We start from the raw sequence: 24,457 nt of genomic DNA on the forward strand, positions 1-24,457 counted from the left end.
TTTTTTTTATTGTAAAGAATAATAAATACATTTAAATTCTTCATTTTAGTTTCTGTTTTTTCGACGAAGAATATTTGTGAAATATTTCTTCGAATTTATGATTAAAATTCAAAAAAATTATTCTGGCAAATCTAGAAAATCTGTAGAATAAAATTAAAATCTTATTTCAAAGTCTTTTGAATTTCTTTGAAATTTTTTCTTCTGGAAAATCTAAAAGAAATAATAATTTGTCTTTGTTAGAAATATAGCTTTGTCCAATTTGTTATATATTCTAACAAAGTGCAGATTGGATTTTAACCTATTCAAAACATGTCATCAAAATTCTAAAATCAATCTTAATCAGGAAACATGACTAATAATGTTCCATAAATTGTTTTTTAAATTTTTTCAAAAAGATTCGAATTAGCTACTTTTTTTCTCCTTTTTTTCGGTTGAATTTTTAATTTTAACGAGAAGATAAACTATGTTTCAAAATTAAATTTTCATTTTTTTCCTGTTTTCTCCTCTTTTAAAACTTTCAATTAAGTGTTTTTTCATCATTTATTCCCTACAAAATACCTTTTGTAAAAGGAAAAAAAATGTACGACAGAATGACAGACAGAAATACCCATTTTTATATTTATAGATGTATTCATTAAAGGTAAATTGAGCAAATTGGCTATTTCTGGCTATTTATTTAAGTGTGTATCAAACTGGTAGCCCTTCACATTAATCAGTACCCAAGAAGTAGCTCTTGGTTTCAAAAAGGTTGGTGACCCCTTCTCTAAAGAAAAAAATGCAGAAATAAAACAATAAAATATCAAGTACGACTGTTTCTAATTTATAGTATATGGTAATGTTTACTTTTCACAGTAAAGGTTTTTAAACAACTTCCGGTCCGTGACATCCGTAATTGCCTACAGTAAAATGTGAGTATTTATTAAAAATGCAGAAATAAAACAATAAAATAAATAAGCTATCATCAAGTACGGCTGTTTCTAATTTACATGATATGGAGATGAGGTTTCATCATTTGAACAACATTGCTAGTCAACAAATAGTCATCACTCACACACATTATAAACATACCTCAGAATACAAGTTTCATTTTTTTATTATCAACAATAGAGAGGAAAATATAAACCCTGTCAATCTAAACTGAAATTTGCCTGTAAGGTGCACCTTTTATATATAGGGTCTAAATGTGGCACAGTAGGTCTGTCAGGTGTGGAAATAAAAATTAAAAAAAGTCATTGACACAATCTTGATTGTGATCCACTGAAAAGCAGTCCGATGAAATGTTCATTAAAAAGTGATAATGGGGACACCTGTATGAAATTCAAGTATCAAAATAGCTAAGACACTGACAACGCTGAGAAGGTAAAATGACACAGAAAAGGTAGTAAAAATCATAGGTTGACAAATCAACAATACATTAGGCAACATTTTTTTTTTTTTTGCGTTTGTTTAAGGCAGTCGATTAAACGATAACAATTAAAACAAAACTAGAACGAGGCATCTTCTTCATTGCAAGTTGAATACAAGCCCGGTCCTATCGTGTCACCGAGAGATGAAGCACTTTGTCTGGTCGGAGAAGGTCGGAGATCGTCTGGATCAGGGATGGCGGGTGTTGTAGGGGCGGAGGGGTCCTGCTCTTCATTTTTTGGTCTTCTTCACAGTGAGGTTTTCTCTTGGCTTTTTTATGTCGTTTTTAAGCCCGCTCGGCCTATTTCTGACACTAAATGCAAACAGTTGGCGACATGCGTTGTTTTTTGTGTGACAAAGTGTGTGTTTGGGCTTGGCTTCCTAACGATTGCCTTTCATGGCCTCCTTGGCGGCCAGGATGAGCGGCGTGAGGCTCGACAGGGGCTTGGCCAGCTTCAGGAAGGGATGCTGCGTGGGAAGAGACACTCGCTAAGTTTTGTAGCTTGACGATTACTTTATTAGCCGGTGAACTAGGAAGGGTTGCCAACCTGCAAGAGCTCTTTGCCGCCGCCTCTCCTCTCCACGTCCATCTCCAGGCAGCGGTTGAGGAAATCTCTGAAGACCGGAGACAGCTTCTCCGGGTTCTGGAGCTCAGGGGTGCCGTTGGTGGCGATCAGATACAAGGCCTGCACAACACACAGCAAAAAGCCTGCACATTTCAGGATTTTGCTCACTGGAGTGGAATTAGACCAGGAGAGTGCTAGGTTTTAGTTCAGTTAGTGCCCATGACTGTGGAGCCCACAACTCGCCTAAAAAAATTCCGATAGAAGGTGCTAAGACAGGGGTAGGGAACCTATGGCTCTAGAGCCAGATGTGGCTCTTTTGATGACTGCATCTGGCTCTCGGATAAATCTGAGCTAACACTGCTTAACACGATAAGTAATGACTAATTCCACTTTTAATCAAAGTGTTAAAAAAAAACGTTCAAATTATAAAACATTCTCATGCATTTTATTCCAACCATTCATTTTCTATCGCACCTGTTCAAGACGTCGCATTAATGGTAAGAAGTAATATACTTATTATTGGTTAGCTTTAGAATAACAGTGTTATTAAAAAGAATAAGAAGTGAATTAAATAGCACTTTTTCTCTAGTGACTCAAAGTGCTTTACATTATGAAACCCAATATCTATTTTTTACATTTAAACCAGTGCGAGTGGTACTGGGAGCAAGTGGGTAGAGTGTCTTGCCCATGGACACAATGGCAGTGACTAGGATGGCGGAAGCGGGGATTGAACCTGCAACCCTCAAGTTACTGGCACGGCCGTTCTACCAACCAAGCTATACCGCCCGACTTGTTATACCCTAAAAATGTTGGTCTTACGTAAAAAGGTACGCATTTAGTTGTATTCAGTGTTAAAAAATATTATATGGCTTTCACGGAAATACATTTTGAAATATTTGGCTTTCATGGCTCTCTCAGCCAAAAAGGTTCCCGACCCCTGTGCGAGGACTTACTCGTAGAGGGTTCTCGTTCAGATAGGGTGGCTCGCCTTCGACCATCTCAATGGCCATGATGCCCAGCGACCAGATGTCCACTTTAGGCCCGTAAGCTTTGCGAGTCACCACCTCGGGGGCCATCCAGTAGGGCGTGCCCACCATGGTGCTGCGCTTGCTCTGCTCGGGAGTGATCTGGGCGCAGAACCCGAAGTCAGCTGCAGATTGAAGAAACGGAAGAAATGTCAGTTAGTCGCCGTAATGAAGCTTCTCGTCGTTAATTAAGTGCACGACTCACTGAGCTTGACGGAGCCGTCCATGCCGAGCAGCACGTTGTCACTTTTAATGTCTCTGTGGATAACCTGGTTTGCGTGCAGGAAGTCCAAAGCTTGCAAACACTACAAAACAGAGGATTAGAGTTAAACTACTTGTCGTTATATTTACTTCAGGACATCAAATGTATTTGTGAGCGCACCTCTCTGCAGACGGCCGCTATCTGGGCTTCGTCCATGCACGTTTCCGTGACGACGTCGGTGAGCGAGCCGCCTGCCAGGTACTCCATTACCACAAACAGCTCCTCTCCCATCAAGAAACTGACACACACACACACACAAATAGTCACATGGTGCTCCAAACATATTCAGTGTTTTCCCCAGAATATTTGTTATTTAAAGTGGTGTCTCTCCAGGGGGAAGGGCGGACGGACGGGGAACAGACTGTGGTGAAGTAGGCCAGCTTCGTCGCGTGAAGAAGCCTACAATTATTGGTTGTATTTTCAGCTCTGTATGCTGAATGGCAATATACGATATATATCTCAATATTTTTTTCCGTAAAGTAAAAACAAAACACTAAACAGTCCTGGTTACCTGAGATACTAAGATGGTTGTGTGGGTGTGCTGCAGCAGAGACGTACTGACAGAGTAGAGGCAGAGGCAGTACGAAGCATAACAGCTTGTTAAAGGCCTACGGAAATGAGATTTTCTTATTTAAAACGGGGATAGCAGGTCCATTCTATGTGTCATACTTGATCATTTCGCGATATTGCCATATTTTTGCTGAAAGGATTTAGTAAAGAACATCGACAATACATTTTGCAACTTTTGGTCGCTAATAAAAAAGCCTTGCCTGTACCGGAAGTAGCAGACGATGTGCGCGTGACGTCACGGGTTGTGGAGCTCCTCACATCTGAACATTGCTTACAATCATGGCCACCAGCAGCGAGAGCGATTCGGACCGAGAAAGTGACGATTTCCCCATTAAATTTGAGCAAGGATGAAAGATTTGTGGATGACGAAAGTGAGAGTGAAGGACAACAAAAAAAAAAGACTATACAGTGGGAGTGATTTAGATGTTATTAGACACATTTACTAGGACAATTTTGGAAAATCCCTTATCTGCTAATTGTGTTACTAGTGTTTTAGTGAGATCATATTGTATGATCGTACCTGTACAACCGGAAGGTCGGCCCCGCACCTTTCTTCAGGACCAGTCGACGGGTGGTGGCGATGCCCATCTCTGCCTTTGCAAGGGACCCTCTTCAAAACACGATCTTTCGAAATGATCGCTGCATAATACACTTTACTGTGTGTGTGTGGTCCAATCCAACCGTGTTCGCTTGACCGCTCGGTTCCATAGTAAACCTTCACCGTCATCTTTCGGGAACGTAAACAATGAAACACCGGCTGTGTTTGCGTTGCTAAAGGCGGCCGCAATACTCCCCTTCCCACCTACAGCTTTCTTCTTTGACGTCTCCATTATTCATTGAACAAATTGCAAATGATTCAGCAACACAAATGTCCAGAATACTGTGGAATTTTGCGATGTAAACAGATGACTTATAGCTGGGAAGGGTGCTGGAACAAAATGTCCTCTACAATGCGTGACGTCACGCCCAACCGTCATCATACAGAGACGTTTCAGCAGGATACTTTGGCGCGAAATTTAAAATTGCAATTTAGTAAACTAAACCGGCCGTATTGGCATGTGTTGCAATGTTAAGATTTCATCATTGATATACAAACTATCAGACTGCGTGGTCGGTAGTAGTGGGTTTCAGTAGGCCTTTAAGACTTTAATTTAGCACCAAATGATAATATGAATATATTTTTATAAAGTAAAATACCAATAAGGCAACAAGAGAAGTATCCTACACTTCTCTTTTGTAAAGTAAATCTGAACAGCCGATATGGGCATCTACATCATGGGCTCTTTGTTGTTAAGGCGGCCGCCTTAACAACAAACCGCTGCGGGACACCCTAATATCAACAACCGCGTTTATATTTTTGATCAAGTGTTGGGACCTCACCTGTCGAGGAAGTTGACAATGTTGGGATTCTTCAGCTCCTTCATGACAAGAATCTCATTGATGATGAGCTCCTTCTTGGGCTGCTTCTGGAGGTTGATCTGTTTAATGGCCACCTGCCAAAAGCCAACAAAGGAAATAACAACGTTGAAAGTTCAACAATTATAAAACCTAAATTGAGGTCATGTATCAGCCACTTGAATTACCTCCTGTCCTGTGGCAACATCAATGGCGGTGAAGACCGTTCCAGAAGCCCTGTGAAAGGAGAGCCAACCATGATGCAATTAAATAACGCAAATAATCCAAGTAATTATTTAAATAAACGCTACAAAAGAGTCTACAAATGCAAATAACTGCCGGGTGAAATCTCATAACATAGGTATCAACTATTGTGGCTGTAGGCAACCTCCGGATACAAATAACTCCACAAGACGGCAGTAGCTACATTTGAATTAACCTGAGCAAACCTGTCAATATTTGCATTTTAGCATAAAAGAACAAGGGCTTTTATAGGATTTGGTCTGCAAGCTGTCTTTCTTTCTTTTTCTTTTCTTTTATTTGTAATCTAATCTCATTTAACCTCCACACTTGATTCAATTTAAATTACATTTATACCAGGGCTGCCCAAACTTTTTCTGCAGGCGAGCTACTTTTCAATTGACCAAGTTGAGGGGATCTACCTCATTCATATATAGAATTTATATGTATTTATTTATGAAAAAGACGTTATTGTTAACAAGCTAAATGTGTTTAACGATAACAGAAGCATGTTTAACACATATAGATTCCTTTCTTTCATGAAGACAAGAATATAAATTGGTGTATTACCTGATTCTGATGACTTGCATTGATTGGAATCAGACAGTAGTGATGATAACATCCACATTTTCAAATGGAGGAGAAAAAAAGTCCTCCTTTCTGTCCAATACCACATGATTGTGGTTGGTTTTTGGCATCTTATTTGTCCAGCTTCCATACTCGTTTTTCTACACTTTACAAGAAATACATTGGCGGAAAACTCCGTAGCTTGCTGGCTTGTGCACACTAGCTTTCTGAGACACTTATTTTGTTAGCACAGACAGGATGAAGCAGCGCTTTTATTGTGAAGATAGGAACTGTGCAGTCGGTCTCTAGAGTTTTGATGGCAGGTAAGGTGCGAGTCTGTTGAAATAAAAAGCCAGGACCCTCGGGTGCCGTGAATGTCAATCAAATGACGAAAGTGACGTCTTGGTCAAGATTGATAATCTTTCATTTTTAGGTCTATTTTTTTAATACCTGGCGATCGACTGACACACCCTCCATGATCGACTGGTAACTCGTGATCGACGTAATGGGCATAATATAGTTATTGTGGTAGTGAAGTTAAGTGAAACCCAATATCTAAGTTCCATTTAAACCAGTGTGAGTGGCACTGGGAGCAGGTGGGTAAAGTGTCTTGCCCAAGGACACAATGGCATTGACTAGGATGACGGAAGCAGGGATCGAACCTGGAACCCTCAAGTTGCTGGCACGGCCACTCTACCAACCAACCTATACCGGTACTCACTGGGCTAAATCTGGGATCTCTGGCTGGCATTAAGCTGTTTGTTTACATGCTTTTTTTTATTTCTCTTTGCTATTTGGGCTTATTGGACCCTAATTAGAATAAAAACTAAGAATCCTCTTTTGATATGATGTACTTTTAGTCCATAAGTAACAAACGTGTACTTCATGTTTAGTGACATGCTAATTCTTATTTTTACACTTTTTTTTTAATCAAATTCACCAGATGGCAATATAAGTGTCTACATAAGCGGCCATCAGACCTCAATTCAATAGTGTACACAATTTTGAAAATAAGAGCTTGGCCCTACTGTGAATGTGAGTGTGAATGTTGTCTGTCTATCTGTGTTGGCTCTGCGATGAGGTGGCAACTTGTCCAGGGTGTACCCCGCCTTCCGCCCGATTGTAGCTGAGATAGGCGCCAGCACCCCCCGCTACCCCAAAAAGGGAATAAGCGGTAGAAAATGGATGGATGGATGGATGGAAGAGCTAAAAGGCTTTGTCCACGCATGTGGCCACTAAGCCTTTATTAAGGTTAAAAACACAACACATTTTCCAGCCAGACTGAAAAGGGGCGGGATTTTCTGGGAAAAACAGGTGGGTTGATGCTGAATCATTAAATTGAAAAAAAAAACAAACAAAACAAAAAAACGTGTTGTATAAAAAAACATTTTTACATTTCAGAAGTATCCTCTTTCCTAGGGTTGTCCCAATAGCAAAATGTATTTTGATACTTTTCAGAATAAAGGGACCACAACAAATGTCATTATCGGCTTTATTTTAACAGAACATCTTATACATTTAACATATCTTTATTATTGCAATCAAAGAACTATTTGGCATTAAATAAGATACTAGACATCTTCTCTTTTAGTAATAAGTAAGCAAACGGGTCACAAAGGCTCCTAACTTGGCTGCGGACATATACAGTAACATATTGTGTCATTTCCCATTGTATTACTTCGACAAAATTATGGAGGGACAAGCAGGAGAAAATGTATTATTAATCAGCTCGTTCATTTACTGCTAATATCTGGTTTCTTTATGTTGTAACATGTTCTATCTACACTTCTGTTAAAATATAATTAGCGCTTATTCTTCTGTTGTTTGGACACTTTACTACAAATTTGGGTATCAATCTATTACTAAGTTGTTACAGGGTCATATGTTGGTAATAATTAAAAGTTCTCCTCTGTGCAGGGACATACTTCCTGAGTTTATAAACAATAAAAAAAATCACAAAAGATTTTGCAATAGTAAAAATATAACCATGCAATCATTGCTTAACAAGCTTTTGTACTTAGTATCATCACAGTCAGTATTTGTAAAGATCCACCCGTTTGTTTACATTTAGGAGCACCAGCTTTCTGTTAGCGATAGCTATTCTATCCTCCTAGGGCAGGGGTAGGGAACCTATGGCTTTAGAGCCAGATGTGGCTCTTTTGATGACTGCACCTGGCTCTCATAAATCTTAGCTGACATTGCTTAACACGATAAGTAATGAATAATTCCGCTGGTAATCACAGTGTCAAAAATAACGTTCAGAATATAAACATTCTCATGCATTTTCATCCATCCATCCGGTTTCTACCGCACCTGTTCAAGAAGTCGCATTAATGGTAAGAAGTGTTTTGTTTATTGTTGGTTAGCCTAAGAATAACAATATTATTAAAAAGAATAAGAGACCTATTATACTCTAAAAATGTTGGTCTTTCTTAAAAATGCACGCATATAGTTGAATTCAGTGTAAAAAAATAAAATTATATGGCTCTCACGGAAATACTTTTAAAAATATTTGGCTTGTATGGCTCTCTCAGCCAAAAAGATTCCCGACCCCTGCCCTAGGGTGTGTGGTGAAGCATGTTTAGCTATTCCTTGTCCTACAGGGAATATATTTATAAGAACCATAGTTCATCCATTCCCTGGAGGCGAGGATAAATGATTTAAAAGTAGCTAAAAGAATGTGGATGGATGTTAGCGTTATTGTTTATAGCTGTGAAGTGAAGTCAATTATATTTATATAGCGCTTTTCTCGAGCGACTCAAAGCACTTTACATGGTGAAACCCAATTTTTAAGTTACATTTAAACCAGTGTGTGTGGCGCTGGGAGCGGGTGGGTAAAGTGCCAAGGACACAACGACAGTGACTAGGATGGCGGAAGCGGGGATCGAACCTGGAACCCTCAAGTTGCTGGCACGGCCATTCTACCAACTGAGCTATGCCGCCACAACTATACCGTTAGGTTTGGAGCCAAAATACTTAAATTTTCCTTCTTATTTCTCCACACTGTTTCCACTTGTAAGTGCTATGTGCGTGTGTTGGTGGTGACATGCTCACGGCTCACATTACCAACGTCACCACAGTGGCGCCATCATGGCATGGAAAAAAAGGACCGGTATTTTTAAAGGCTGTATCGTGCAATTCATTAGTACTGCGATAGTTTCTTAGTACCGATCGACTGTACAACCCTACTCGCCTGTGTTCAAATAACATCAAACTCTCTTTGCCAATTACGCAAATATTTAAACTAACTATCGGCTATAATTACAATTACAGTACTTAAGGTAATTATCCTGTCTACATTGTGTTAAAAGTACGACAAAATAACACTCACCCCTGTCCAATCTTTTCATATCGGGTGTATTTCTTCTTGGGGTCTCCGATGCTGACTATAGTTCCTGCAGGCCATAAATAGAGGAGCTATATAAGTAAATCTAGACTTAGTATGTGTTGCAATGTGCATGAAACTTTACTCAGTTTGTCCATGATCTCCTCATCTGACATCTTGCCCTTCTTCTTCTGTCGGTCCACAGCCTTGGACGCCGCGTCGCCGTCCGTGCTCGGGCTAGGGGCGGGGATGGGGTCGATGACGGAGCGAGTGTACACCTGGTCACGATAAAAACGTTTGTATCGCCGTAGAGAAATACGTTCTTATTCATCCGCTGTGTCTGCGGCTTACGCTCTTTGTGTGCTCCGGTCTGGGAGCCACAACGGGAGGCGGGGCTTCATCGTCGTCGTCGTCGTCAATGTCTTTGATAGTCGGAGATGTGGGCTCAGCGCCTTTTTTGAGGGGCTGGATGAGAAGCACCAAAAGACATGACTTACATGAGGAAAACATATACAGTATAGTGCAAGTAAACACTAAGAGTTGCTGTCATCAAGCACATAAGCATCATGTATTGTATCTTAAATGCATGAATATGTGAAAAAAAAAAATATATACATATATATACATCACACATAGGGGTGTAACGGTACGTGTATTTGTATTGAACCGTTTCGGTACGGGGGTTTCGGTTCGGTTTGCAGGTGAACCGAACGACACGGACATATAAGTAGCGCACCGCACGTTGTGTAAACAATGCACACCGAGGCACCATGAATTAATTTACGTGGACCCCGACTTGAACAAGTTGAAATACTTATTGGGGTGTTACCATTTAGAGGTCAATTGTACGGAATATGTACTGTACTGTGCAATCTACAAATAAAAGTTTCAATCAATCAAAAAAACAACAACACACGGCATGCTAGCAACGACTGGGCTATGATAGACTGACCACACCTCGTCTTTTCATGGGATATGTCCTCTTTGCGGAGCTGTCCAGGTGGAGTTTCTTAAATGCCTCGAATGTCCAGCATTTTAAGTTATGGTTGTGTGTATTTTCAAAGTACGTTCAGGGTTAAGAAGGGGTTAAAAAAAAAAAAAAAGTGGTGCACACAGCGTTAATATTCGTGAGGGCGGGGCAGAGACAGAGAGAGCGAGAGAGTTATGATAAACGCGCATGCGTCGCCAGGCTCTGCTGTTTATCCTTTGATTAATCAGATTTAATTTTTTATTATCTATAGCTGGGGTTTCAAAAGTGTGCCCCGGAAGCCATTTGCGGCACACAGCTAATGTTTTAAAGGCCCACGGCACATTCTAAAAATACTATTAAAATAAACAAAAACATAAACAAAAGTTAAATAAAAAATCTTAAAGGCTAAATGTAATTTAGAAAAACTTGCAACGTTTACTCATAAAACAAAACTGTTTTTTTTTTCTTTCAAACTGTCATTGTTTAAGACATAATATTGAATCAAAATCAATGTTATTATGAATTATTGACCTATCCAAGTTTCCGATTACTTCACATCAAATATTCCACTAAGAAAATTACTTTTGGTGGAAGATTTAGCAAATTTGTTAAATAAGTAATGAAAAAATGTATATTTTGTTTTTTTCTTACTGTACCGAAAATGAACTGAACCGTGACCTCTGAACCGAGGTACGTACCGAACCGAAAATTTTGTGTACCGTTACAACCCTAGTATATATACACATACACATATACATACATATATATATATATATATATATATATATATATATATATATATATATATATATATATATATATATATATACACACATATATATATGGATACATATATATACACACATATACATACATACATACATACATACATATATATATATATATATATATACATACATACTTATATATTTTAAATATATATATATAAATACATATATACACAAACATATACATCAATATACATACATATATAATATGCATACATATATATACATACATAAATATATATATACATACATATATATATACATATATATATATATATATCCATGCATACATACATATATATACACATATATATACACACACACACACACACACACACAGACATATGTATGTATGTATATAGAGAGAGAGCGAGAGAGAGGAAATTTAGACCTGCCAACCTTCAGTACACCCCTACAGTCACATTGATATTCTTATTTATAAATTTTTTTTTTTTTTTTACATGATGCTTTTTGCAGTTTTTTCCCTTTAAAGTACCACTGGCCATTAAAAAAAAATAGAGTCAAGGACAAGTGGCAAATGACCCCCGGGTCGCACTTTGGACGCATAATCCATGCTTCAGACATCCATCCATCCATTTCCTACCGCTTGTGCCTTTTTGGGGTCGCTGGAGTCTATCTCAGCCGCATTCGGGCAGTAGGCGTGGTACACCCTGGACAAGTCGCCACCTCATCACATGGCTAACACAGACAGACAGACAACATTCACACTCACATTCACACACTAGGGCCAATTTAGTGTTGCCAATCAACCTATCCCCAGGTGCATGTCTTTGGAGGTGGGAGGAAGCCAGATTACATTAAACATACAATTACATTTTAAAACTATATCTGCACAATACACCAATAAAGTAAAAATGTGCAATATTGTGTACATGTTGGCATGACTGGAAATCCCCATCTCTAGTTGATACATCAAATCATATCCGGGCAATCTTCTGATAAAATGCAAATGTACTTGAGGTACTTACAGACTGTGGCCCTGGAGTGAATGCTTCTTTTTCTGTCAATACAAACCACAAAGTATGTTTCACAACGAGATGGCAACAGACAGACGCTGCGGTCTTTCACAAACCACTTTTGGGTGATTGTGCAATGTGGGCCACGCGTACCGGAAGAAGAGAAGCTGAGGTACTTCTGTCGGCCGTTGCCTGTGGAGTCGTAGAACTTGAGGACGTCTAGCACCGCCTGCGGGTTTTTCTTCTGCTCCGACTTGGTGATGTTTGAGGTCTGCAGTAGTCGTGCCCACTGCTCCGGCATGCCCTAGGAACACAACGCTTTCAAATGACACACGGTCACCCAGACTTTCTTTGCCTTTTCTCGTGTGTGGGGTGCTACCCTGGAAGCGTACTAGTGAGGGCAGAGAGGAAAGATCTGATTACAACCCAAATAAGCAAAAGAGCAGAGTAGTGCTATCATTAGCATGCTAACTTTTAAAGCTAATTATTGCAGGTGTAAACCTCAGAGTCTTATAACTTGGTTGTTGACACATGCTAACTGTTAGCATGCTAACTATGTTTTGCTAATAAAGATCAAACATTAAGAAGTGAGCTGCTTGTCTTTATGGGAACCTGGAACGTGCACACATAGGGCCCTATGGGTGCTTGAGCCCCTGCCCTTTTTTGCCTGGTCTTAAAAAGTGCCCTCTGCCTATGTGTGTGTTTTTTTTTTTCTTTTTTCTTTAAACAGCATTAATAAATTCCTGTTAGGGATGTAAAAAAATAAAACAAAACAAAAAAACAGCGGTACAAAAACTCCACGTTTTCTTGTAATACCGGGTTGTTTGAGCCTGCGCTTCCGCCAGAGAGAGAGAGAGAGGGCGAGTGAGTGAGTGAGTGAGAGAGAGGAGAGAGAGCCAACTGCGGCCTGAGGAGACCTGACAGTGGAGCAACTTGAACCTGTGAGTTATGGTGTAGTCGCCGTCCACTTATTCAGCATCTAATATGGGTAATTTTTCAGAAAAAACGCTGTATTATTGTATTATTCAATGTGTCAGCTTCTGTTTTTGCAGGATGTCGGAGCACAGCGCATCAATTGAGCATGGCACATCAACTCCACACAGAGCAGAGCGGATCATGCGGGAGAAGAAGTAGTGTACAAAATACAAAATAAAACCCGGGTTAATTTTCAAAATAAAATTCACTGTGTTTACGGTGGATCACATTTCTCTCATAGTAGAGGTTTAGATATAAAGTTGTATTGCGTTTCAGTTGTTTAGTCCGAGCATTAAGTGAGAAAGGCCATAAGTTACTACTTGATGGTGTTTTCATCAAGTTAAAGGAAGAATGACAGATTTTCACATTGAAGTTTTTTTTTCATTTGGGTATTTATTTATTTATTTTTTCGAAGTTCATGTTGCACTGTTCAATGTTCAATATTAAATTGCTTATCTTTAACAATAAATAGCCTAATAATAAACCAGTGTTTTGTTGCTTTTCATGTCTTCAAGCCTATGATAATGTGAATTAACTCATTATGACAATAACTTGTTGCCACAAAAGAAATGGCAATCACTTTTACCTACAAAGGACACACAGCTAAGTAGTTAGCTTCCTATTAGCAAATTTAATTTTACATTAATTTCCAGGAACAAAAAAAAAATTCCTGCCCTTTTTCTGACTTTAAGCCCCTGCCCCTCTATAATCATGTGCACGTCTCTGATGGGAACACTCAGCCACCTTTCCTCACTCAACTTCAAAGTTAGGGTTGAGTATATGCAATCTATGTTTTTTGCTTTTTATTGATAGCAGTTAACATCTTTTAAAATGTTAGCAACACTAACGTAGCTACTGTATGTAAACTACAGTGCTAACATTACATTTTACCATACTATTAGGTTAATTAGCCTATTGACTTTATCTGTCTGTAGCTGACTGACGGAGTGGAAGCAAAACTTTATTTCAAGATGTGTAGCGAAGCTCGTCTTTTTTTTTTTTCCAAAGAGGTGGGTGTGGATATTCAGGCAGGCTTATTTAGCTACGCTATCATGTCTGTGAGGAAGCGTAATACTATTAAATCTTGAATTAAACATATATAACAGGGGAATGTTCACAGAAGTAAGGCTGGGCGATAAAATTATATCAATATACTGTATACCAAGATACTCGTAATTGATATGAATTTTCAAAAAGTGTTCGATAAAACGTTCTTTATAGATATATTTTTTTTCTACAGAAGAAAACTGAAATTGCCAAGCAAGGTTGGTTGCCTGAAAAAGACACTAAGTCTCTTGTACCCTAGCAACGGAGTAGTGGTCACAGATTAGTGGGACTGACATGCTCACAGCCAATCAGATAACACGATCAAGTTTGGTTGCGCCATGTTGTTGTCTCCTGTCGATAAAACAGGACGAGTCTCCTCAACGGTATGTCAGGTTTCTGGATTTTTTTTAATGGACTATTTTCACACTGCACTAATTTGTTCCACTTTATTAAGGATTTCTTACACATTCCTATTTTTTGCGCCTTAACTTTAAGAGGGTATTCTTAAAGGGGAACTGCATTTTTTTCCCTTTCACAATCATTATGAGTGACAAGAAAACAAACGTTCTTGGGTTTTCTTTTGCATTCTAACTTAGCGATGCAATGCAGGTAATGAGAGCAATTGATTCTGTCTCTAAATCACTTAAAAACATGTATATAAACACTGTCAACAATACTTGTGTCATTCGGATGACACAGCCATCGTTGGGTGCATCAGGGACGGCAGAGAGGAGGAGTTTCGGAGCCTGGTGAGGGACTTTGCTGTCTGGTGCCACAGGACCCTCTTGCAGCTCAATCCGTCAAAGACCAAGGGGCTGGTCATTGACTTTGGGAGGTCGAGTCCAAGGTCACAACCTATTGTGATCGAGGGAGTCGAGGTACAGACCGTGGACTCGTTCATGTACCTCGGGGTGTGGGTGGACAAGAAGCTGGACTGGACTGTTAACACGGACCACTTGTACAGGAAAGGCTGTACTTCCTGAGGAGGCTGAGCTCCTTCAACATCTGTAAAAAAAACTCTTGTGGATGTACTACCAGTCTGTGGTTGCCAGTGTTCTGTACTACATGGTAGTGTGCTGGGGGGGCAGTACATCTAAGAAGGACAGCTCCAGACTTGAGAAACTGATCAGGCGGGCCGGCTCTACTAAAACTGGACTCACTGGTGACGGGGGCAGAGAAGAGGACTGTGGAAAAACTAGTGAGCATCCTGGATGAAGCCAGTCACCCTCTCCATAGCGTTATCAGTAGCCAGAGGAGCCTGTTCAGTGCTAGACTGCTTCATCCCAAATGCAGGATTGATAGACTCAAAAACTCCTTTGCCCCACACACCATTAGACTGTACAACTTCTCTCTGGGGCGGGGGGCGGGGGGGGTACTAGGATGACAGGAGATGCAAAACAATAACAGTGTAATACTTTTTCATAACATGGTCTCTACTGCCTAGTTTCTCTTGTTATATTCTTATTTTACTGTTATATTTTCATTCTCATTGTTGCTTTTTATTTTTATTGTAATATTTTTCTATTTTGTTTCCATTTATACCCCCATTATTTACTTTTTAAATTCGATCTCAATTCTGTACGCAGCTGCTGGAATTTTAATTTTCCTGAGGGAACTCTCCTGAAGGAATCAATAAAGTACTATCTATCTAACAATCAATCTATCTAGCTATGTTGTAAATAAACAAACTGTAGCGGCATTGTTATTGTAAGAGCGAACAGTAAGGGACTATTTTTCCTGTGTAGTAAAACATCATTATGCTTCGGTATTCGCCGTAAAAGCTCACTCCAGAAATAGGCAAGCTAGCTTCTACGTCACCACGAAACGCGTTTGAGTTTGTATTGCACAACACAATGAGATTTGATACCAATCTTAATGACTGAAAAACGTTAATCATATTACAGTATCTGTAAAGTATGAGCTCACAATCCATGTTTTGTTTGTACAGTGTTTGCCAAACAGCTGTAGTTGTACTAACACGCATGATGTGCTGCGTGTACAATAATCGGTATTAAAATGACTCACTTGTCTGTTTGGTCCAGCTGGGCAAAAGTTTTTCCGGTTTATTTGGGTAAGCAATCCATGTTGAAATAGCTTGGCTTCAAGTTCCACGTTTACAACTTCAAGTCACGCCAACTTCACTCTCTCGGCTTACGTCTGCTCCAACGTCTCAGTCACTCTCTGTGCTCGTTTTTATAAGGGATAGTTCATCTTCCGTATATTCAGCTTCAAAAAGATAAAGTTGGGAGTCCTCATTTTTCAAAAAATTGTGATCTTTGTTGTCTATTACCAAGACTGTCATGAGTACAACACACGTGTTTGTTTCCTCATTTGTCCAAAAATTGTGATCTTTGTTGTCTATTACCAAGTCTTTCATGAGTACAACACACTCGTGTTTGTTTCTGTAAGTACGAACACACATTTGTTGACAGAAGTGTGCTGCGATTGAAATAGAAATCAATTATTAAAAATGACCAAAATACAGTGAATAGTGTACATATGACATATTGTTATGAATGAGTCTGTTACTATATTATATATAGACATGCAGTGTGTATATACAACGTTGGAGGGTTTTGAAGTTGTTTTAGAGGGCTTTGAAGGCTACAACGGTGACTCCCATTAGCGTTTATCTTTAAAAATCCCCTCCCCCCAAAAAAGACATACTTGTTCTTGTCTCTCATAAAGATTGTGAACATTTCCCAAAATTCCAAATAAAGTTCAGTTTCCCTTTACGTGTTTGTGATTTTAGAATTATGTTCACATTGATTGTATAAGTGGTTGGGTTCACATTTCCTTTCCTATCTGCCTTGCTGGATGAGGGGATTATAATATTAAAGGCCTACTGAAACCCACTACTACCGACCACGCAGTCTGATAGTTTATATATCAAAGATGAAATATTAACATTGCAACACATGCCAATACGGCCGGTTTAGTTTACTAAATTGCAATTTTAAATTTCGCTCGGAAGTATCATGCTGAAATGTCGCGGTATTATGACGCGTGCACGTGACGTCACACATTGTAGAGAACATTTTGTTCCAGCACCGTTCCCAGCTATAAGTCGTCTGTTTTGATCACATAATTCGACAGTTTTATGGACATCTGTGTTGCTGAATCTTTTGCAATTTGTTAAATTAATAATGGAGACGTCAAAGAAGAAAGCTGTAGGTGGGAAGCGGTGTATTTCCGGCTTTAGCAACACAAACACAGCCGGTGTTTCATTGTTTACATTCCCGAAAGATGACAGTCCAGCTTTACTATGGAACAGAGATGTCAGGCGAACACGGTTGAATTGGACCACACACACAAAGTACAGTGTATTATGCAGCAATTAGTTCGAAAGATCGTTTTTCGAAGAGGATCCCTTGCGAAGGGCAGAGATGGGCATCGCCACCACCCGTCGACTAGTGCTGAAGAAAGGTGCGGGGCCGACCTTCAGGTTGTACAGTTACGACCATATAATCTCACTAAAACACTAGTAACACAATAAGCAGATAATAGATTTTCCAGAATTATCCTAATAAATGTGTCTAATAACATCTGAATCGCTCCCACTGCCCTAGTTTTTTTTTTTTTCTTTTTTAGTCCTTCACTCTCACTTTCCTCATCCACAAATCTTTCATCCTCGCTCAAATTAATGGGGAAATCGTCGCTTTCTCGGTCCGAATCGCTCTCGCTGCTGGTGGCCATGATTGTAAACAATGTTCAGATGTGAGGAGCTCCACAACCCGTGACCTCACGCGCACATCGTCTGCTACTTCCGGTACAGGCAAGGCTTTTTTACTAGCGACCAAAAGTTGCGAACTTTATCGTGGATGTTCTCTACTAAATCCTTTCAGCAAAAATATGGCAATATCGCAAAATGATCAAGTATGACACATAAAATGGACATGCTATCCCCGTTTGAATAAGAAAATCTCATTTCAGTAGGCCTTTAAATAAAAATGTTCCTTATTTTTGATTGCTCACTTTTATGTGGGCTCTGAACCGAGGATGTCGTTGAGGCTTTTGCAGCCCTTTGAGACACTTGTGATTTAGGGCTATATAAATAAAGATTGATTGATTGATTATATTGCGAGAAAGTTTTTAGCCATTTCGCACAGCCCTACCTGGAACAAATACATTTTCCTATTAATTCCTATGGGAATAATTGTTTGGAAATGTACATGTTTAATGTATAGGAAAACGATTTTGTGGAGAGAAAGCATCACTCACAGTGAATTCCCCCGTGACAGCGTCAAAGCCAACATGTATTGTGTGCTCAAAGTCGGAAGGCGAAGAGATCTCCGGTCGCTCTTTGTCTCGATCCTTCTTTCTTCCGCCTGAATGAACATTGGAAAGGTTAAAATCGACCACAGGGTGACTTTCCCTTTTGGCGCGCAAATGCTTCTGCTCACCTTTCTCCGCGCCGGAGAAGATGGAGATGATCTTGCTGCGAGGTTTCCTCTCCTCGGGCACAGACGGCAGCGGCTTGGAGCTGTGGTTGGCCGACAGGGAGTCCTTCCCCGAGCTTGTGCTGAAGATAGTGCTGCTCATTCGGACCGGAGGGGCGGGGGGCTTGTCCTCGGGGTCGCCGTTGTCGCACATTGCTCCGCGTTCTCGGCAAGACTGGCGACAGGGGGACAACACGGTAGTGGGCGGAGAGGATGGACAGCGCGGCACCAGGAAAGGGAGGATCACATCAGCATGAAGACGATGTCAATGCAAAAGATTGACAAAGCCTGTGGAAAAAACACACAATAAATGCTATTTGCGTATATATATGTATACATGTGCTATTTTAGCCTCAATAAAATACTATTGTTATTATGAGAAACGGGAAACGACGACAAGAGGATAGTGTGGCTGAACAGAAACAAATTAGTGGTAAAATTAGGGCCGGGCAATAAAATGATATCAACATAAATCGCAATCGACATTAGCAATAAAAAAAATGCGTTTGATAAAACGTCTGATAATATTTTTTTGTTATGTGGCAGAAGAAAGCTCTGGCATCCCAGGAAGTGCTCACTGATTGGTGGGAGTGACACGCTTACAGCCAATCAGGTAACAGTGGCAACTATTATGTTTGGTAGCGCCATCTTGTAGTCTCACGATTGATTGATTCTTTGCATGGAGTAAGAAGAGAAAGTAAAGATGAGTGATGCAGCGAGCCAACAAATTGTCGATAAAACAGGAAAAGGCACCACAAAACAAAAAGATTACAATGCAGTACAACAAGATCAAATAACATGTTGTAGTACAAAAATAGCAACAACAAAGAAACAACAATGATGTGCATTGTGGATGACGTTTTTCCTCCACAGTAAGTCTTTGCTGTCGTCCAGCATTCAGTTTTTGTTTATTTTGTAGCCAGTTCAGTTTTAGTTCAGTAGGGATTATAGGGAGACAATGGGGAAAAACTAGTAAAGAAACCGGTAACAAAAAACATGCAAAATAGGGTGGAAAAAAGTACGTTAAAGAGAACGTTAACTTTATTATGGAGATCAAATAGGTTTTGTGGCTCCAAATTAGGGCTGGGCGATATATCAATATACTTGATATATCGCGGGTTTGTCAATTTAGTCATTTGCAATATAGCAAATGACTTAATTGTGATATTCGAGGATACGTTCTATCGCAGCTGCTTTTAGCTGCTGGCATTACACTACAGGCTTTCCCCACTCCTTTTTGTGTCTACTTCTCACACACAGCAAGCGCACCTTCTCATATAAGCCACATACTGTCATGTCGTACATCACATACGTATACGCACTCGCGGATCAGAGACGTAGCAGCATGGGTAACGTTAGCTGTGATGCTAGCGGAGCCATGCGTGTGGTAATACGAGAGAAAGAAGGTGCAAATCTGGTGACAAATGAAGGAAGAATTAATTCCCAAGAAAAACAACAGGGGGTCCATCGTCTGGGGGTGGTTTGGCTTCAAGTGGGAATATGTCGAATAGACAACTGTAGTTTGTCAAGGGTGGGGCAAATGTGTTCCTACAAAAAATAGCATTACTGCTAATATGTAGAATCATTTGAAAAGTCACCTGCTGGAGAATGAAGAGTGCTTACTCCACATATCGAAATCTCCATTCGGTGCCACACGCCCACACCATCAAAATGCAGATGCAAACATTTCCAGATCAACACTGTATGAAAAAACTAGTCAACAACAAAAGGAGATAATGTCCGCAGGAACCTACCACATAGCGAGGGACAAACATTATTTGATTTCCTATTATGCAGCTCATTTTTATTTGACACTTATTGAAATATCTTGTGTGACATCATGCACAAAAGTGCACTTTATTTGTTTTAAACTATTGTAGTGGCGTTCTGTACAAAAAGTGCACTTTAATTTAGTGTTGTTTTGATATGTCATCTTAGTGACATCATGCACAAAAGTGCACTCATAGCTTGTTTTAAAATGTCTCTGACAATCTTGCACTTTCTGTTTTGGAAATGACATGAATATTCGTGCCACTGCTTAATAACTGTTTAATACATACAGTTTTGGAAAATTTACTTAGTTGTGGGTTCCCTTTCTACATGAAAGTTTAAAATGAGCATGTATTAAAGGCCTACTGATAGTTTATATATCAATGATGAAATATTAACATTGCAAAACATGCCAATATGGCCTTTTTAGTTTACTAAATTGCAATTTTAAATTTCCCGCGAAGTGTCCTGTTGAAAACGTTGCGGTACGATGGCGCGTATGATGACGTGTGCGTTTGACGTCACCGGTTGTAACGGACATTTTTTTCCAGCCTGATCCAAGCTATAAGTAGTCTGCTTTAATCGCATAATTAGACAGTATTCTGGACATCTGTGTTGCTGAATCTTCTGCAATTTGTTCAATTAATAATGGAGGAGTCAAAGTAGAAAGATGTAGGTGGGACGTGGTGTATTGCGGCCGCCTTTAGCCACACAAACACAGCTGGTGTTTCCTTGTTTACATTCACCGAAAGATGACGGTGAAGCTTTACCATGGAACAGAGCGGTCAAGCAAACATGGTTCCCTGCCACATGTCAACCGGCAAGTTTTGGTGAGAAAATTGTGCTGATAAGTCGGCTCTTACCGTAGACCTGAGCGGAGCTTGCGTCCTCCTGCAGCTGCGGACTATTACCTCCTCCCAGCGGAGACACTGGCGGTCACCACACCCCTCCGACTTTCAGGTACCATATAATCTCACTAAAACACTAGTAACACAATACGCAGATAAGGGATTTTCCAGAATTATCCTAGTAAATGTGTCTAATAACATCTGAATCGCTCTCACTGCCCTCGCCTTTTTTTTCTTCTTCTAGTCCTTCACTCTCACTATCCTCATCCACAAATCTTTCATTCTCGCTCAAATTAAATGGGGAAATCGTCGCTTTCTCGGTCCGAATTGCTCCAGCTGCTGGTGGCTATGATTGTAAACTATGTGAGGATCTCCACAACCCGTGACGTCACGCGCACATCGTCTGCTACTTCCGGTACAGGCAAGGCTTTTTATCAGCGACCAAAAGTTCCGAACTTTATCTTCGATGTTCTCTACTAAATCCTTTCAGCAAAAATATGGCAATATCTCGAAATGATCAAGTATGACACATAGAATAGACCTGCTATCCCCGTTTAAATAAGAAAATCTCATTTTGCTAATAAAAAAGCCTTACCTGTACCGGAAGTAGCAGACGATGTGCGCATGACGTCACGGATTGCAGAGCTCCTCACATCATTGTTTACAACCATGGCCACCAGCAGCGATAGCAATTCGGACGGAGAAAGCGACGATTTCCCCATTAATTTGAGCGAGGATGAAAGATTTGTGGATGAGGAAAGTGAGAGTGAAGGACTAGAAAAAAAAAAAAAGACGAGGGCAGTGGGAGCGATTCAGATGTTATTAGACACATTTACTAGGATAATTCCGGAAAATCCCTTATCTGCTTATTGTGTTACTAGTGTTTTAGTGAGATTATATGGTCGTACCTGTACAACCTGAAAGTCGGAGGGGTGTGGCCACGGGTGTGGTGACCGCCAGTGTCTCCGAGGGAATCCATGTTTCTCGACGAGGCGAAAGCAGCCGTTGGGGCTGGATTGAGATTTTTCTTTTCTCCCTCCTCGACGGCGGAAGCATCCGACGGTCGGGGGCGGCCGGTGGGAGGAGGCATGAGAGTCCGCAGCTGCCTCTTTGACAGGTGCAGGAGGAACGACGCAAGCTCTCCGCTCATGTCTACAGTAAGAGCCGACTCATGTAGTAGGGAACCATGTTCGCTTGACCGCTCTGTTTCGTAGTAAAGCTTCACCGTAATCATTCGGGAATGTAAACAAGGAAACACCGGCTGTGTTTGTGTTGCAAAAGGCGGCCGCAATACACCGCTTCCCACCTACATCTTTCTTCTTTGACGTCTCCATTATTAATTGAACAAATTGCAAAAGATTCAGCAACACAGATGCCCATAATCTGTAGAATTATGCGATGAAAAAAGACTTATAGCTGTGAATGGTGCTGGACCAAAATGTCCTCTACAATGCGTGACGTCACGCACACGCGTCATCATACCGCGACGTTTTACAATGATACTTCCGCGCGAAATTTAAAATTGCAATTTAGTAAACTAAAACGGCCATATTGGCATGTGTTGCAATGTTAATATTTTATCATTGATATATAAACTATCAGACTGCATGGTCGGTAGTAGTGGATTTCAGGAGGCCTTTAATGTAGACACATAGAATAATCATACTGCTGTGATTATATGCATCAAGTGTTCATTCAAGGCTTTGGCAAAATATCGCGATATATATCGTGTATCGTAATATGACCTAAATAATCGAGATATTAAAAAAAGGCCTTATCGCCCAGCCCTATAACATAAGTAACATTTTTGAACCTGATAGACTTGCAGAGCTCCTGTGAGCCACACTTTGCCCTTCATTGTTTCCATCAGGGGCGGCTAGCCTAGCATCCGCTACTTTGGTGTGTGCTCACCACCAAGAAGACACTTTTGCTGCAGTTTGTCCTTAAGTGTGCTAAAGCTCCACATTCACTACTTGGCCAACAACGACGCTAACTAAAAGCCAACATTCAGCCTCAATAAACACTTAGCTTGAAGCTAACGTTAGCATAGCCACTCATTTTGGCCAAAGTGGGTTAAAATGGCAACTTGTCTGTTATAAGAACATTTTTTTTTATCAGATAATTCAACATTTGCACATAGTTACGGGATAAACATTTTTTACTGTGAGCTTAACGGTTGTTGTGTGACTCTTACCGGAGCTTAAAACAACTTCGATCCCACGATGTTTGCTTATGAAAAAAAGAAAAATGTTCTGTACATTTGAGAAGGGCACTTCATTTGAATTGACGACAGCTCGGTGTTTATTTATAGAAAAAAAAAAAAAAAAAAAAGTTATAAATCCAAAGTGGCAACTATTTACAGTGCAACTTTTTTCCTTTCTTTTTTAGGGGCCCTGTCACTACACGGTCGGTACCGGAAGACACGGTCGGTCGGCGCATGCGCCTGGATTACGTCACTTCCTTCATTTGCATTTTTTTTTTAACCAAGTATTTGTCACGTGCTCCAGGCAAAAATAACAATAATTCTACACCAGGGGTCACCAACGCGGTGCCCGCGGGCACCAGGTAGCCCGTAAGGACCAGATGAGTCGCCCAATGACCTGTTCTAAAAAATAGCTCAAACAGCAGCACTTACCAGTGAGCTGCCTCTATTTTTTTAATTTTATTTATTTACTAGCAAACTGGTCTCGCTAAGAGAGACAAACTCAAATAGAATTTGATAATCCAAGAAAATAATTTAAAGACTTGGTCCTCACTTGTTTAAATAAATGTTTTTGTTTTTTTTACTTTGCTTCTTATAACTTTCAGAAAGACAACTTTAGAGAAAAAAACAACCTTAAAAATGATTTTAGGATTTTTAAACACATATACCTTTTTACCTTTTAAATTCCTTCCTCTTCTTTCCTGACAATTTAAATCAATGTTCAAGTACATTTTTAATTGTTTTTTATTGTAAAGAATAATAAATATATTTTGATTCAATTCTTCATTTTAGCTTCTGTTTTTTGGATAAAGAATATTTGTGAAATATTTCTTCAAATTTATGATTAAAATAAATAAAAAAATATTCTGGCAAATCTAGAAAATTTGTAGAATCAAATTTAAATCTTATTTCAAAGTCTTTTGAAGTTCTCTTAAAATTTTTGTTCTGGAAAATTTAGAATAAATAATGATTTGTCTTATTCAAAGTGCAGATTGGATTTTAACCTATGTAAAACATGTCATCAAAATTCTAAAATTAATCTTAATCAGGAAAAATTACTAATGATGTTCCATAAATTATTTTTTA

The 24,457-nt window shown here is 39.7% G+C and overlaps 1 protein-coding gene across 1 annotated transcript; it reads right to left on the reverse strand.

The window, feature by feature from the left end:
* Window positions 1-1,077: 1,077 nt before the first annotated feature.
* pak2b (p21 protein (Cdc42/Rac)-activated kinase 2b) lies at window positions 1,078-23,608 on the reverse strand. The gene is made up of 15 exons (XM_061887749.1): window positions 23,363-23,608; window positions 18,515-18,838; window positions 18,333-18,439; window positions 12,243-12,393; window positions 12,102-12,133; window positions 9,706-9,819; window positions 9,500-9,632; window positions 9,361-9,424; window positions 5,411-5,459; window positions 5,208-5,320; window positions 3,378-3,495; window positions 3,201-3,300; window positions 2,924-3,120; window positions 1,953-2,090; window positions 1,078-1,872 (listed from the first exon to the last, which is right to left on the reverse strand). Exons 2-15 carry the CDS (start codon window positions 18,702-18,704, stop codon window positions 1,786-1,788), a joined length of 1,593 nt encoding a protein of 530 aa, XP_061743733.1. The 5' UTR covers window positions 18,705-18,838; window positions 23,363-23,608; the 3' UTR covers window positions 1,078-1,785.
* Window positions 23,609-24,457: the final 849 nt, after the last annotated feature.

The sequence above is a fragment of the Nerophis ophidion genome, linkage group LG26 (genome assembly GCF_033978795.1).
Source record: "Nerophis ophidion isolate RoL-2023_Sa linkage group LG26, RoL_Noph_v1.0, whole genome shotgun sequence".
NCBI classification, from domain to species: domain Eukaryota; kingdom Metazoa; phylum Chordata; class Actinopteri; order Syngnathiformes; family Syngnathidae; genus Nerophis; species Nerophis ophidion.

Bases quoted from the DNA above. Each gene is read 5' to 3' on its own strand.
- pak2b (XM_061887749.1), bottom strand. From the start codon at position 18,704: ATGTGCGACAACGGCGACCCCGAGGACAAGCCCCCCGCCCCTCCGGTC. The intron at 12,394-18,332 runs GTGAGTGATGCT...TTGTGTTCCTAG, and splicing joins CTGTCACGGGGGAATTCACT to GGCATGCCGGAGCAGTGGGC. The intron at 9,425-9,499 runs GTAAAGTTTCAT...TATGGCCTGCAG, and splicing joins GGAGATCATGGACAAACTGA to GAACTATAGTCAGCATCGGA.